At 38.5% G+C, this 14,179-nt stretch overlaps 1 protein-coding gene across 3 annotated transcripts in view; it reads left to right on the top strand.

Moving 5' to 3' along the window:
* stab1 (stabilin 1) overlaps positions 1–14,179 on the top strand; it is a 257,111-nt gene that overhangs the window by 219,031 nt on the left and 23,901 nt on the right. For all 3 annotated transcript variants that reach the window (XM_041191185.1, XM_041191184.1, XM_041191186.1), the window contains 5 exons: positions 1,791–2,031; positions 5,499–5,648; positions 6,107–6,211; positions 8,795–8,902; positions 13,018–13,211. In XM_041191185.1, the coding sequence (XP_041047119.1) occupies positions 1,791–2,031; positions 5,499–5,648; positions 6,107–6,211; positions 8,795–8,902; positions 13,018–13,211 (798 nt within the window). The remainder of the gene's footprint in view (positions 1–1,790; positions 2,032–5,498; positions 5,649–6,106; positions 6,212–8,794; positions 8,903–13,017; positions 13,212–14,179) is intronic.

Here is a 14,179-nt window from a genome sequence, read left to right as displayed (position 1 = left end):
GCCATAATCTAATACTAGCTACAGGACATTTTTCTCAATAGCTTATATTTGCTGATGTCCATTTCCATGGTGATCACAGACCTTTCCTCAGCTTACCTCATTCACTGTCAGTGTTTCCTTTAACCCTTGTTTAAAAACTCAGACTTGAAATCAAACTATCCAAATTTTCATTAACCATATCAAAAAAAGAATCTGGTACCAGGGATGAGGGACTTTAATTAATAAGGAGGGATATGGATGAGTTAGAACTCTTGGAACAGAGAAAGCAAACTGATAGAGGTTTCCAAGACATTGGGAGGTTTTGATAGAGTAGATAAGAACTATTCCTTATAGCAAGTGGGTCACGAACCAGAAGTCATAGATTTAAGATCATTGTCAAAAGATCTGGAGGGGATATAAGGAGAAATGTTTTCACTTAAGAGAATTGTCAGGATCAGGAATGGTCTGACTGATATAAAGGCGAAATACTGCGGATGCTGGAAATATGAAACAAAAATAATAGCTGGAAAACCTCAGCAGGTCTGACAGCATCTGCGGAGAGGAATACAGTTAACTTTTCGAGTCTGTATGACTCTTCATCAGAACTAAGGAAAAATAGAAATGAGGTGAAAGTTATGAGAGGCTGCCTAAAAAGGGTTAGTATGTAAATACACCATGTGATCACTTAGTAAACCACAATGACTAGGAAGGAACACCAATTCATGTTCCTTGCTGTTGGTCAATCTCAGCTAAGGCAGCAGTAGATGGAGGAGGGTGACTCCAACAAGAATCACAGCCTTCAGTAAAGGAAAGAACATTGGCAGGAGGTTAGAGAGCAAGAAGATTGTTGTAATTTAATTAATGTGTTAAGGTGGCTATGTAACCCACAAGAGTAAAATCTGAGCTCTTTATTGCATCATTAGAAGAATGAGATTAATCTGTAGACACTCACTACCAGCACAGTGCAATAACATCAAAGAAATACTTGTGATAGTCAAAACCAACACAAGTTATTTTGACTGAAAATTTTAGATTCTGTTGTAATGTAATCACTGCAATGCAGTGTCATCAAGAATTCACAGGAAAATGAAGTGCAGAGAAGAACAGGATAATAGGAAAATAATCTCAGGGGAAGGATTGATAAGATAATGTGCTATCATCTAGCCATAGTAACAAAGGACCATAAGTATCTCTCTCCATTAGAGAGAGAGAATTTTGGCAACTTGTAGCTTGAGGGGCACCACTCAGCAGTGTTGGGCAGGGCAGGGCAAGGCAAGGCAAGGAGGCTAGGACCTTCCTGAAATACCACAGCTAGCACAGGGATTGAAACTGCACCATTGGCATCATCCTGCATCATACTCTCACCATCTAGCCAACCAAGGTAACCGACTCCCCAATGATAACATAATAAATGCACGAATAAGATGGAATTCAAACCATCTGAACTACCAACTACCCTTTTTTTCTTGGCCCACCTTATTTTTAATCATACAAATTAGGCCCAATCCATTGCTGACTGTTTAATAAGAGTTTGCGGGGCAGGTGTAATACTTGGTGTGTGAGGGTACCTTCACTGAAAACTGAAACCTGTTGGGAAAAAAGATAATATTGCTAGAATTTAATCTGCAATGTATTACCAAAAAAGAACTTGGCTCTGTGGATGGTTTTATAGTCCTAAAGCAGAACTCTAATGGAATTAATAGGTTATTTTTAGAATATTATTGCATTAAGCAGCTTGCTAGGTATTTCGCTAATTTGCTATTGAGAAATAGAATTCTGTGAGATCCTTACTTTTGCTTTTTAATTTTAAGGATGGTTCAGATTACCAAAACTGTTCGTACAGCCAAAGGAACATGGCAGGGAGACATCTATCTCACATTCGGGACCTGTTCGGCGATCAGATATATTTGCCTGTGTTTCCCTATTCTGTTATCAGAGGAAAGTGGTTTCGTCATAGTCCAATCCATGCTTTACGTGGCTGCAGCAGACAATGTGTTAATCCCTTATGGATTCCCCAGTGTTGCAAAAATCATTATGGCCCTTATTGTCAAGGTAATACCCAGATATGGCACACATGTCACAATTCTATCACCATTGTATTGTTTCAAATATATGCACTGCTTTTGCCTCTATTTGTCAGTGTTTCTTCTTGATGTTGAGTACATTTCCCTTGAACTTTCAATAAATCACACTATTAACCAGCAACAAGCAAAAAACTGAATATTTGAAGCTAAGCTTTGAATGGGTTCACTCTTATGTGGATAGAATAAAGTTCTCCTTAGGGCAGAGAAGGTTAAGGTGAGATTTAAGAGGATTTCAAAATTATGAATGTCTTTGATAGAGTAAATAGGGAGAAACTCTTTCCACTAGCAGGGAGACACAGATTGAAGGTAATTGGCAAAAGAGCCAGAGGAGAATTCTTTTATGCAGGAGTTGTTATGATCTGAAATGCACTACATGATTGGATGGTGAAAGGAGATTCAGTAGTAACTTTCAAAACATAACTGGATAAACACTTGGAAAGGAAACATTAGCAGGGCTGTAGGTAAAAACCATGGGAGCGAAACTAATCTTTCAAACAGCTGGCACAGGCACAATGGGCCTCCTTCCTTGCTGCATGATCTATGATTCAAGACCTTGTATGTAGGAGTTTTAATTGTTTTTTGGTTGGAAGTTTGATGTGTTCATGCTGGATGAGGGCTCAAAGACATGGGTAAAAAAATGGGCTCTAATCTTTGGTACACTGAGCTTTGTGACCCAGAAACATTATTCTTCAGAGCTGAGTACTTGTTATGCTGATTGTTTCATGTGCTGTACAATGTCACTTCAAATTTTTAATCAGAATAAGACTTTGAAACATGTTAGCTAATGAATCTCATTTACCTCTTACAGGTGATTATTCATGTTTGAGTTGAGGAAGGAAATAACGTTGATTGTTAACTCTTGACCAAATATTTCTGTTAGCAAGTACTACAGGATTTGGCGATATGATTTGAAAATAATTTTTGTTTTCGGTTTTGATTGCACTACACTGCCAGTCTGAAAACAGTAACTGTGAAGTGTAACTGGCTGATCTTAATTTGCACTTTCTGCAGGGTATGGTTCTGACAGCCAGCTCTGCATGTGCATGCGTACACGCTTGTGGAAAGCTTCAGTGAATTACCTGAACTTTTTTTAAGACCGGCTTTAGACAGCACTAGAACTGTTTTGGAACAGTTTTAAAAGGCCTAATAATGTAAGATACAATCATTCAAGGACGTCGGTCTTCTTGAGTAATCTGGAATCAATTGGGACTTGATCTCAGTCTTAAGAAACTATTTTGTATAACTTAGAGGCAACAGTATAACTCTGTCTTTTATCTAACGGAAACTGAAGCTGATAGTTGGGTACAGATAGATTTTAAAATGCTGCGTTGTACCCTATGGAAAAAGTCCCTTCTTTAGCATTTCTGCACTATTGTTTTAAGATAATAGGTGTAACCTATTTTTGTTAGAAATATTGTCAATGTTTTATTTAAGTATATAAATTAACAAGTATAAAAAGACAAACTCAAGGTTGTTTCTTGGTGCTACATTATTTTTCTGCTTGCTGACTTAGAACAGAGAAGAGAGAGGAAAAATAACAAAAGAATCAGCTGACCCTTGCCTGATGAATCACGTGACAAAATCTCATGTCTGAGATGCCATGCATTAACATTCAATGTGTCTCATGTTGCAGCATTTTATCTTCTTTTCCAAAGTGTTTTTTGATCTCTGTTTTGAAAATCACCTTGAAATGGGAACTCAAGTTAAGTTATTTGTCCTGTTATGACCAAAGATCCATAAAAGTTTTATTGATTAAAAGATCATAAGAAATAGGGGCAGGAGTAGGCCATTCTCCCCCTCGAGTCTGCAATACCATTCAAAAAGATCATAGCTGACTTGATTGTGACCTTAACATCACTTTCCTACCACCAAACCCTGTCCCCCATAACCCTGACTCCCTTGTCAATAAAAAATCTGTCCAATTCAGCATTGAATATATTCAATGGCCCAGCCTCCACTGCTGTCTGGGGAAGAGAATTCTAAAGTCTAATGACCCTCTGAGAGAAAAAATTCCTCCAAGTCTCCATTTTAAGTGGGAGACCTCTACCCACAAGAGATAACATCCTCCCAGCATCCACCCTATGAAGCCCCCCTCAGAATCTTATATGTTTCAATAAGATCAAGTTTCATTCTTCTAAACTTCAAAGATTATCAGCCTAACTTGTTACCTTTCCCAAGACAACCCCTTCATCCCAGGAATCAGCCAACTGAACCATCTCTGAACTGCTTCCAATGCAATTTTATCCCTCCTTACGTAAGGAGAACAAAGTTGTACTGGGGGTGACAGAGCCAGTGAGGATATTTAACTTTTTGGGGATGAAATTAGTCTTCATTGGTAGTAAATCAGCAGCCTGTTTTACACCAGGCCTGACTTTCTTGCCATTGACTTCAATGGAAGAGAAAATCATGTGTAGTCTAACACAGCTGCTCATTTGCTATGAACCTCTTCATACTACTCATGAAGGCAAATTTCATCTCCTGTGACACAATGGTAAGCTAAAGATGTGCATATATCTTGGTTAAAATCTAGAGCTATTACAATGCAGATATTGGAAATGATACATAAGAACACTCCCGCTTGTACTGCCATTGCTATCAGTACCTGGTAGGCTGGGGAAAAGCAGCATGTCTGCAGCAGGATACTTTTCTTTATTGGCTAAGGCATAAATATACGAACAAGGAGGTTTTGCTAGAATTGTAAAAAAAATAAGTAAGGCCACAGATAGTGTATTACAATTCTAGTCACAGGAAAGATGTGATCTCACTAGAAAGAGTACAGAGAAGATTTACCATGATGTTGCCAGGAAAGGAGATTTTTTAGCTATGAGAATAGATTGGATAGACTGGGATTTTCTGTGGTACAGAGGAAGCTGAATGGAGATTTAATGAAGTATACAAAATTATGGGAGTCTAAATAGAGTGGATACAAAGGACCTATTTCTCTCAGCAGAGAATTCAGTAACTGGAGGCATATAGATTTAAAGATATTGACAGGATTAGAGGGAAGTTGAGGAAAAATCTTTTCAACAAGGGGATGGTGAGGGTCTGGAACTCATTCCCTGAAAGGATAATAGAGGCAGAAACATTGATGATGTTAAAAAAAAAACTTGATATGCACTTGAAATGCTGTAACCAACAGGGCTACAGATCAAGAGCTGGAAGTAAGAATTAAGCTGAGAAGCTCTTTTTCTTTTTTGTTCCTCACATGTCAGTGCAGACTTGATGGGCCGAAGGGCCTCTTCGGCACTGTGTGATTCTGTGATTCTGTGATTCAGCTAGCATTGATACAATGGGCCAAATGGCCTCCTTCTGTGCCATGGATTTTCTGTGTTTCTATGTTTCAAATGGAGCATTCTCCTTTTGCTCCACTTCAGGGCCAAGTCCTAAAACTCTTCCTTAATATAGAAGATTTACCCTGTCACTTTATTATTTCAGTGTGTCCTGGAGGAATACAGTCCCCTTGTAGTTCTCATGGAAGTTGTAATGATGGAAGACTTGGAAATGGAACATGCCAGTGCTCAGTGGGGTTCAGTGGAACAGCCTGTGAACTATGCGAATCGGGCAGATATGGACCAAACTGCGAAAGTATGTATTGCATCCAGCTCAATGTACTCGGACTTGCTGTAAGATAAGTTGGTAGTTTTGTTTTGTATTTCACAACTGGTAATTTACAGTTCCCAAATGCATAATCTAGTTTGCCACTGAGTTCCTTACTTATTTTTTGTACCTTGTTGAGGCTGAATGTCTTTGAAACCTACTTGCTCAAATATACAGAATTAACGCAGCTTGCAAATACCGTACACTGAACTGCTATATTCACATAGATCATTCACCTCCTAGCATTACTTTAACTTCTGTACAAAAGTTGCCAAGTGATAAAGGTTACAATCATTTGGTACCTCTGCAAAGAATTTGCTTCTGGTCTTGATGGTAAATATGACTGGTCTGTTGTTGTTATAAGATATAAATTTGACTTCACCTGGATTTAGTCCGGTGGGGGAGCTATTGCCATTTTCAAACCTTATTTTTTTAAAATCACACAGAATGTAATTGCACAGAAAATGGATTCTGTGATGAAGGAATTTCTGGTGAAGGAACCTGTTTCTGCAGAGAAGGTTGGACAGGAAAATACTGTGAAACAAGATCTGGCAAGTAATTTTACATATTTAGTTCTAAAATTAATATTGGGCTCACTAATTAATGTTATCTCATGGCATATTGTCGTTGTGACAACCCGGTTATTTGTAACATACACTGATGCAAATCAATTTTTAATGCATATGGTTTCATCATTTATCAAAGCTAAAGGAAGAAGTTTAATAGTTGCAGTAATTGACAAATGACAAACATCAATTGCTAGAATTAACTCACTTGATAAAGAAAATCATTATGATCGAGAAATTGCAAAATTCTCAATGTGAATTACATTGTACCAATTGAAAGAATATTTTATAAATTAGGATTACCAAATAAATTAGTATAGCTTTCACTGTTCTTATGCTAGCAGTAAAGTCAACTTGAGTCCCAGTTTAATCTTACAGCAAAGTTTTTGTTAACATTCATGGACAGAGGAATAAATACTTCTAATACTGAAAATAATGGCCCTGATTTTGCACTCAGCAGCGAAGCAAGGGAACTTGTCGCTGAATTTGAATAAAGCTGCGCTGAGAGTTCTAGAGATCTTTGTGGGGAAAACCTTAATTCTTTTGACATGCAATTGATTGCTGCATAGTTTAAGGGGGAAGGGGGTGTTTCCAGTGTGCAGCTGCAATAAGGTCATCAAATTGTCCAAACAGCCAATCACATTAAAGAATGCTCACAGATAGCTAATCAGGAAACAAAAAGCACTTATAATCAAATCACTTCTAAAAACTTTATGCAAAATAAAAATTGGGGCATACACCGGGGGTGAAAGTATAATCTGAACAATCATGAAAAAAAATATTTTTTTTAACTATCTAAAAAAGTCTTCTTAAAAAAATCCAGTAATTTATCATAATGGAGACATTTAACAATATTTCACACATTTTCGGTTCAGTGCCAAATTGGTGGTTTAGCAGTAGTTATTACTCAGATCACTTTTTAAAGACCCAGTTGTAGCTCATTGAACAAGACTTAATTTTTATGGGGTTTCTAACTGCAAAAGGAGAGCAGAAAAGGAGAAGTTATTGCCAGATCAATTGATTCCATTGATAATTGGCTCTGGGGATAGCGTTGGTGTGGGAGGCAGGGGAGAATCTACAGCATATTCGGTGGCCCAGCCGTGAATGACAGGCCGTGACTTCAGGATTTCTCCAACCACCTGTGCTTGTGCTAAAGCCTAAAGTTGTAGTGAGATTCAGAAGGCTAAAGACACTGATAACTGATGGTTGCAATAAAAATCCTGCAAATTCTGGGCAGATATGAGTTAAAATGTTGGATCTTTGAAATTAAAACAGAAAATGACAAAATGCAAGCTGCAGCTGCAAGAAAAAAATTGATTGGTGTTTCAGGGGTGACATTCTTAGACCGAAACACTAAGTCATTTTTCTCTGACAGTTGTTTGATTAACCTCCTGTACATTAGTGCATGATCTTCACAAAGAGAAATATTTGCATATACTTAAAACCTCATGAATTTGTGTTTCATAGACTATTAGCACAGAGAGTTTCATTAAAAAGAAATATTGTTCTTTGCTAAAATCCATTAGGTGTTTTAATGATAGTAATCTGTGTTTATGGGCAGAAATTTTCACTTAGCGGGTGGGCGCACCTGACCCACTCAAACGTGAAAGGACTCACGTTGATGTCGGCTGAGCGTCCCAATGTCAACGCACAGTCACGCGATAGTTCAGTCAGTGGGCGCGCACCAGAGTTAGCAGAGCACCTGCCTACAATTAAAAGGCCTGTTAAAGCCAATAAATAATCAATTAAATTAACTTTTTCGTTGCCCATTCAAGGGGAAAAGGCCAAGCGGTCTTTGCATTTTTTTGGAAACCTCATCCACTGGCAGGGTAAGGTTTCCAAAAGCAAATAATAATAAAATAAAAGTTTTAAAATTTAATTAATAACATGTCCCTGCTCATGTGACAGAGTCACATGAGGGGACATGTTTTATTGCATTTTTATTTTCTTCATTTTCGTTTTTAAAAATGCTTCATCTCCCTGAGGCAGCTCTGTGCTTCAGGAAGATTATGCAGCTCAGCCCGCTCGTTCTCCTCCCCCCGTCCACACAGGCAGCGCTGAGCACTGCCGCTCAAGTTTCACACTGGATGGGCCTTAATTGGCTTAAAATCGCAGTCTGGTCCCGAACACAGGCGACGGTCAGCTTCCTGACCGTCCCTGCCCCCGCCAAGCTCGCCCATCAAGGGCAAAATTCTGCCCTATATTTTAGAAATTCACACTGAGCAAGTATTTCCAACAATTGTAGCACTCAGTTAATATAGCAAGTGCCAGTTGTCTTTGTTCTGGGAGAACTGAGCTGCATAAAATCAAATAGAGGCAAATTACTTTATCAAGGAATTAAATTATGTTGACTTAAAACCTATATATAATTTTATTTTTAAATGTCACTGATTTTGTTACATGGATTAAAGCACAGAAAGCATCATATTGGGTAGTGACTTATCCCACTGAAAAGGAGATTGAAGCTGGTTCATTATTTTGATGAATTTTATATACTGTACATAGTGTCAATTATACTCCAACCTTGAAGCACTGACAGGATTTTTTCCTGCTTTCTTTTAAAAATAGCTTTAAAACCTAGATGTTCTCCAAAGTGTGACACCAATGCTGTTTGCAGAACTGACAGCATTTGTGAGTGCAATCCATACTATGAAGGTGATGGAAGAAAATGTACAGGCAAGGACAAGTACTTCTGCTAAGCTTAACAAATATAATTGTAAAATCTGATTGGCTATCTATACTTTCACACTAGTTTATATTCAGTTCAAATTTCTAGGTCCTAAAGTTACACTTTGTGGCACTAATGGGTGAACACTATAATTCATCTTCTCGGTATTTTGTTGATGCCATTAACCGATTTATTTTAATAAAATGAATGCTTTTATTAAAATAGCAGAAAGATTAATTTCTGATGAAACTTGTACTAGGTCTTTATAAATTGACCTCACAGTGTCATTTCAGGGCCTTGGTGTTAGACAATACTTAGAATTTTATCGCCATAGGAGTACACAGCATGGAAGGAAGCTGCTCAGGTCATCATGCCAATGCCAATTCTTTTGTTAAAGTAGTCGAAAACTAAATCCAGAGCCTTATTTCTTTCCATTTAGAATGTTCATTATTTTCCCTTTTAAAAGAAGCAATGGTATTTGCCTCTGTTATTTTCCATGGCAAAGCATTCCTGTGTAAAGACATTTCTCATCACCACTGGCTTCACTCTCTTAGAGACAATTTTAAACCAATGGCCTCTCTTGCTGGAACTGTTCAATGATAGAATTACACAGGCTGTTCAGCCCATCATGTCTGTGCTGGCACTGATTGTTCCATTGGAGCAATTCGCTATAATCTCATTTCCCCACATTTTTAATTTCAGTTGAAAAACTGCTAAATTCAGGATGTTACCAAGGATTAGGGACTTCAGTCATGAGGAGAAATTGGAAAAGTCCTTGGAACAGAGGTTAAAAGAAGGCCTAATAGAGGTTTTCAAGACGATGAGACATTTTGATAAAAGTAGACAGAGAAAAATTGTTCACTCTGGTGAGTGGGCCAGTAACAAAAGATCGTAGAAACACAGCAACCATTGACAAAAAATGTAGAGGAAAGATGTGGAGAAATTTTTTTCACTTAGAGAGTTGTTTGCTCTACCTGAAGTAGTGGAAGGTTGTGGCATAAGTAATTTTAAAAGGGAGTTGGACAGGTACTTGAGGATGATGGACTTAGAGGGTCACAGACAAAAGTAAGGATGAGACACTAAGTATGACTGCTCTTTCAAAGATCCCATGATGGGCTGAATGGCCTCCTTCTGTGCTATAAGTTTCAATAATTCAAAATACTGCAGCATTTTAAAAAATTCTTTGGCCAGCAGAGTCACCCAATTCACAAGGTGGAAAAATGAGCCAAAATCAATTGTGCAGGCAGCAGGCAGAGGGATGTACTGCCCTGCCGCAGTTCCATGAGCCGAGCGCCTACAGGACAGAAGTATAACAGGGTCACTTTTAGCATATCAGTTGGGCACCTGTTAGAGAAACTGCCCAGTTTTATTTCCAATAGGAGGGATAATCAGGCACATTCTATAACCGACACTAAGCCAATCCTTAAGTTTCTGAAAAGTTAAAAGCAGATTCTGGAACAGATTCAGCTGGCTAGCACCATTAAAGTGTGATTAAGAATGATTAGAGGCAAACATTTTATGGAATGATGGAAGTTCAGATTCATGCTATAATGAGATTTCATTTAGCAATTAAATCTATAGTCACTTGATAGTACAGAACTTGAGCATAGCTGAAAAAAGAGACATGTTGTCAAAGCTTTTCCTCTTGCACTCATCAGGACAGATGCAAAAATGCTAAATTTCAAAGGGAACAATAATCTATACTGCATGAGGAAAGGGGTGCTGATTGGTTGGCAAGTTGGCTCTGATTGGTTGAGATATTGCCATGACAAATGCACCAGGGAGCTGCTGCCTCTCAAGCTTTTGTTTATTCAAAAAAAGGTGTAATATCTGGACATATTCCTTTTGTCTTCAGAGGACAAGTCCCTACATATGAATATGTGTAGCTCCCAGCAAGCATAAATATGAGCTCGACTGATAATCTTAATTTGTTAGTGTAATTCTTAGCACACTCAGGATTGTTCAGTAAGTACTGTTGAATTGCAGAATCACATCTAATGTTAGACATTTATGATCTGAGTTTATCTGGGTTGGTTGAGTACAATCAGCACTCTGCCTATTGTGAACAGTCGAAGGAACATATTGTTTGTTACAATTCGCACAGTCATTGAGACATATGGGCCACATACCTGGCATTGCAGCGGCACTTAAATTCATATACCACATTACTCATTTGTACCTTTTTGACTTGATGGCAGCATCCTGTAAGTGGAAAACACCACTCGTGTTACCACTGCATAGTAGCAGCGTGGAAACGCTAGTTTCACCTGTTGCTCAAATCTTTGGGGTACTTTATCTTTCCAGGGTAATTTGAGGTAGGCTGGGAACTTTTCAGGTCTGAGAGTGGCAGCCTTAGGCCCATTCGTGATTATGTGCAATATGTAGCGAGCAATGATCTGATTAGTGTAGCTATCATATCTTGAATAACTTAGATGCATCTTCTTTCTGCGTCCATCTTGCAGTGAGCAAATGACTCGGGCCATATTTATGAGACTGCCAATTAGGCCAACCTTGGAGCTGTAGCAATCCCGACACACATATTGATCAGTGAAGGAAGGTTTGCGGTAGACAGCAGTAGAGAGCCCATTAGCAGATTTCTCGATCAGCACATTGAGGAAATGGAGCTGGTTTGATTGTTCCATTTCAAAGATGAATTTAAGCACAGGATGGAATGCATTAAAGTATGTAAGGACATTTTTACATGCAGCTGCAGTTTCAAATATAGCAAATGTGTCATCTACGTATCAGAAATATGCAAGGGGTCATTCCATCGAAAACATGTTTCTCATGGAAACTGATGAAAATGTTAGTCAGAGCTGGTCCTAGGGGGGATCCCATTGCAAAACCTTCTATTTGGGCATACACAGTGTCATTAAAGCTGAATTCAACTGCACGAGTTGCCAAGTTCACAAGTTCAATTAATACAGATTCAGAACATGGCAGCGCATCCAGATGCTATGATATTGTGACATGATACAAATTATATGGCTTCCTTGAGCAGCATTTTAGTGAATAGGCTAGCAATGTCGAACAAGCACATTGACACGGTATTTCTGTCGAAATGCAGGTTGCCTCTAGTCTTTGCAAATCCTGCAGTGTATGTTGAATACTTACTCAGAATGGGTTGTAGCAACTTGCTCAACCATTTGACCAATTCATGTTGTGCAGATCCAGTCATAGATAAGATTGGGAGTTATGGGACATCACTTTTGTGTGTCTTGGGCAAGCCCATACAAACGTGGATATAGTGAACCATGAGGATTAATCCTACCATATACACTACATCCTATTCTATATACTATGGGCCCAAGGTCACCACTTTTGGACCTAAAAAGTGGCCAATCTACCTCAGATTACCCAGGAAAGGTAAAGTATCTTAGAAATTAGAGCAACTGCTACTATGCAGTGGCAACACTAGTGGTATTTTCTACGTGTGGAAAAGGCGTCAAGCCAAAAAAGAGGTCCTGCCTACCGCACAAATAAGTAATGTGGATTATGGATTTCAGTGCCAGTGTATCGCCAACTACATAGACCATACATCCCAACGACTTGTGGATCGTATCAAGCAACATGTCCTTTATGCTGTTCACAATAGGCAGAGTACTGACCATACTCAACCAAAGCATGCTTGCAAACCTCAGAACATAACGTCTAACGTTAGATGTGGTTCCTGATTCAGCAGCATTTGCTGAACAATCCTGAGTGTGCTAAGAATTACACTAACAACCAATTTAAGATTATCAGTCAAGCTCACTTATGCTTGCTAGAAGCTACATATATTCAGTTACAGAGAACTGTCCTCTGCAGGCAAAAAAATTACGTCCAGACATTACACCTTTTTTGAATAAACAAAAACATCTGAAACAACTCCCTGCTGCATTTGCCTTGGCAATGTCTTGACCAATCAGAGCCAACTTGCCAACTAATCAGCACCCCTTTTCTCATGCAGTATAAATTGTAGCTCCCTTTGAAATATGGCATTCTTGTGTCTGTGTTGATGAGTGCAAGCCAAAAAGCTTCGACAGCATGTCTCTTTTTTAAGCAATTAAATCTATCTTGCTGATCTTGCATGAAAAAAACTGGAAGTAAAGCACATTCTTTAATTTGGTAACTTTATATGTAGTGGTTGACCGCTGCAAGAACAATAATGGAGGCTGCCATCAACATGCTGCCTGTATTCAAAGAGGGATTAACATAATCTGCGCCTGTCAATCAGAATATGAGGGAGATGGCTATGTCTGCATTCCAATAGACAGGTGTGTCGATGGCAGAAATGGTGGATGCAGTGAGCATGCAATATGCATCAACACTGGACCAGTAAGTGCAAATATCATTAGAACTGATTAAAATTATTTTTTCCCTGAAACAAATTGCATGGTTGGAATCATGGAGAATACTTTCTAACTTACTGCTGGTGCATAGGATGTGTTCAGATCAATTATAGTAACTGCCCAAAATCAATAGAAGGTAAATACTGGGTTTCTGTAATGGATGCCCAATCTACAACACCGGTCCCAGAGTTCTTAAAGCCTAACACGTATTTCAACATCCTTACTGCAACAAGGGATAGTTAACTTTGAATTTGAGTGTATGGGCAAGGTCAGGGTTCCAGGGAATAACAATCTTGGAAAGAGTTCCACCAACAAGAAATGTTAGTGTGCTTTCACAAGAAGAGGAGCATTTACACTTGCATTCCATTTGGATCTCAAACAACCCCAGAATATGTATCTAGCAGAAAAAAGATGGGGATAGAGGAAGGAATTAACAGACTGTGGACAAGCCAGGTGAAGTAAGAGAAGCAGAAAGAGTCCAATTGTACCAACACAAGTAAGTTTGTTCATTTGCACCTTTTCCACACCCAAGTTGGAATTCAGTCTAAATTGTTTTAGCTGTGTTTGCACAAAAAGCTTTTTATGTCCTGATTTCTATATTAGTCAATGCTAATAAAAGGAAAATATTCAGTCTAGTTTCTGGAAAGGATCACATTTTCACATACAAACCGCTAACAGTCAGTCGTCTGCCTGCTAATGAATATCATACATTTGGAGTGACCAATTTTGAGGCCACTGATTGATGGACATCCCACAAGATAAAGACACTGTTACTGTCAAGGTACCTAGGATAGTCTTGGAGGGCAGTAACCAAGAATTTCAAGTCCTACCTTCCCAACCTCTTATTTGAAGGGAAACTGTGTGATGCAGGTCATGCTTTGAAAGCAGTGAATAAAATGCCGTCTATCAAATAATTTTAGTAAAAAATACTTCCATTCAGTTCGAAAAAAAGTT

This window comes from Carcharodon carcharias, chromosome 7 (assembly GCF_017639515.1).
Source record: "Carcharodon carcharias isolate sCarCar2 chromosome 7, sCarCar2.pri, whole genome shotgun sequence".
NCBI classification, from domain to species: domain Eukaryota; kingdom Metazoa; phylum Chordata; class Chondrichthyes; order Lamniformes; family Lamnidae; genus Carcharodon; species Carcharodon carcharias.
The sequence above is the reverse complement of the archived record's forward strand: the minus strand, read 5'-3'. Positions and strand labels throughout refer to the sequence as shown.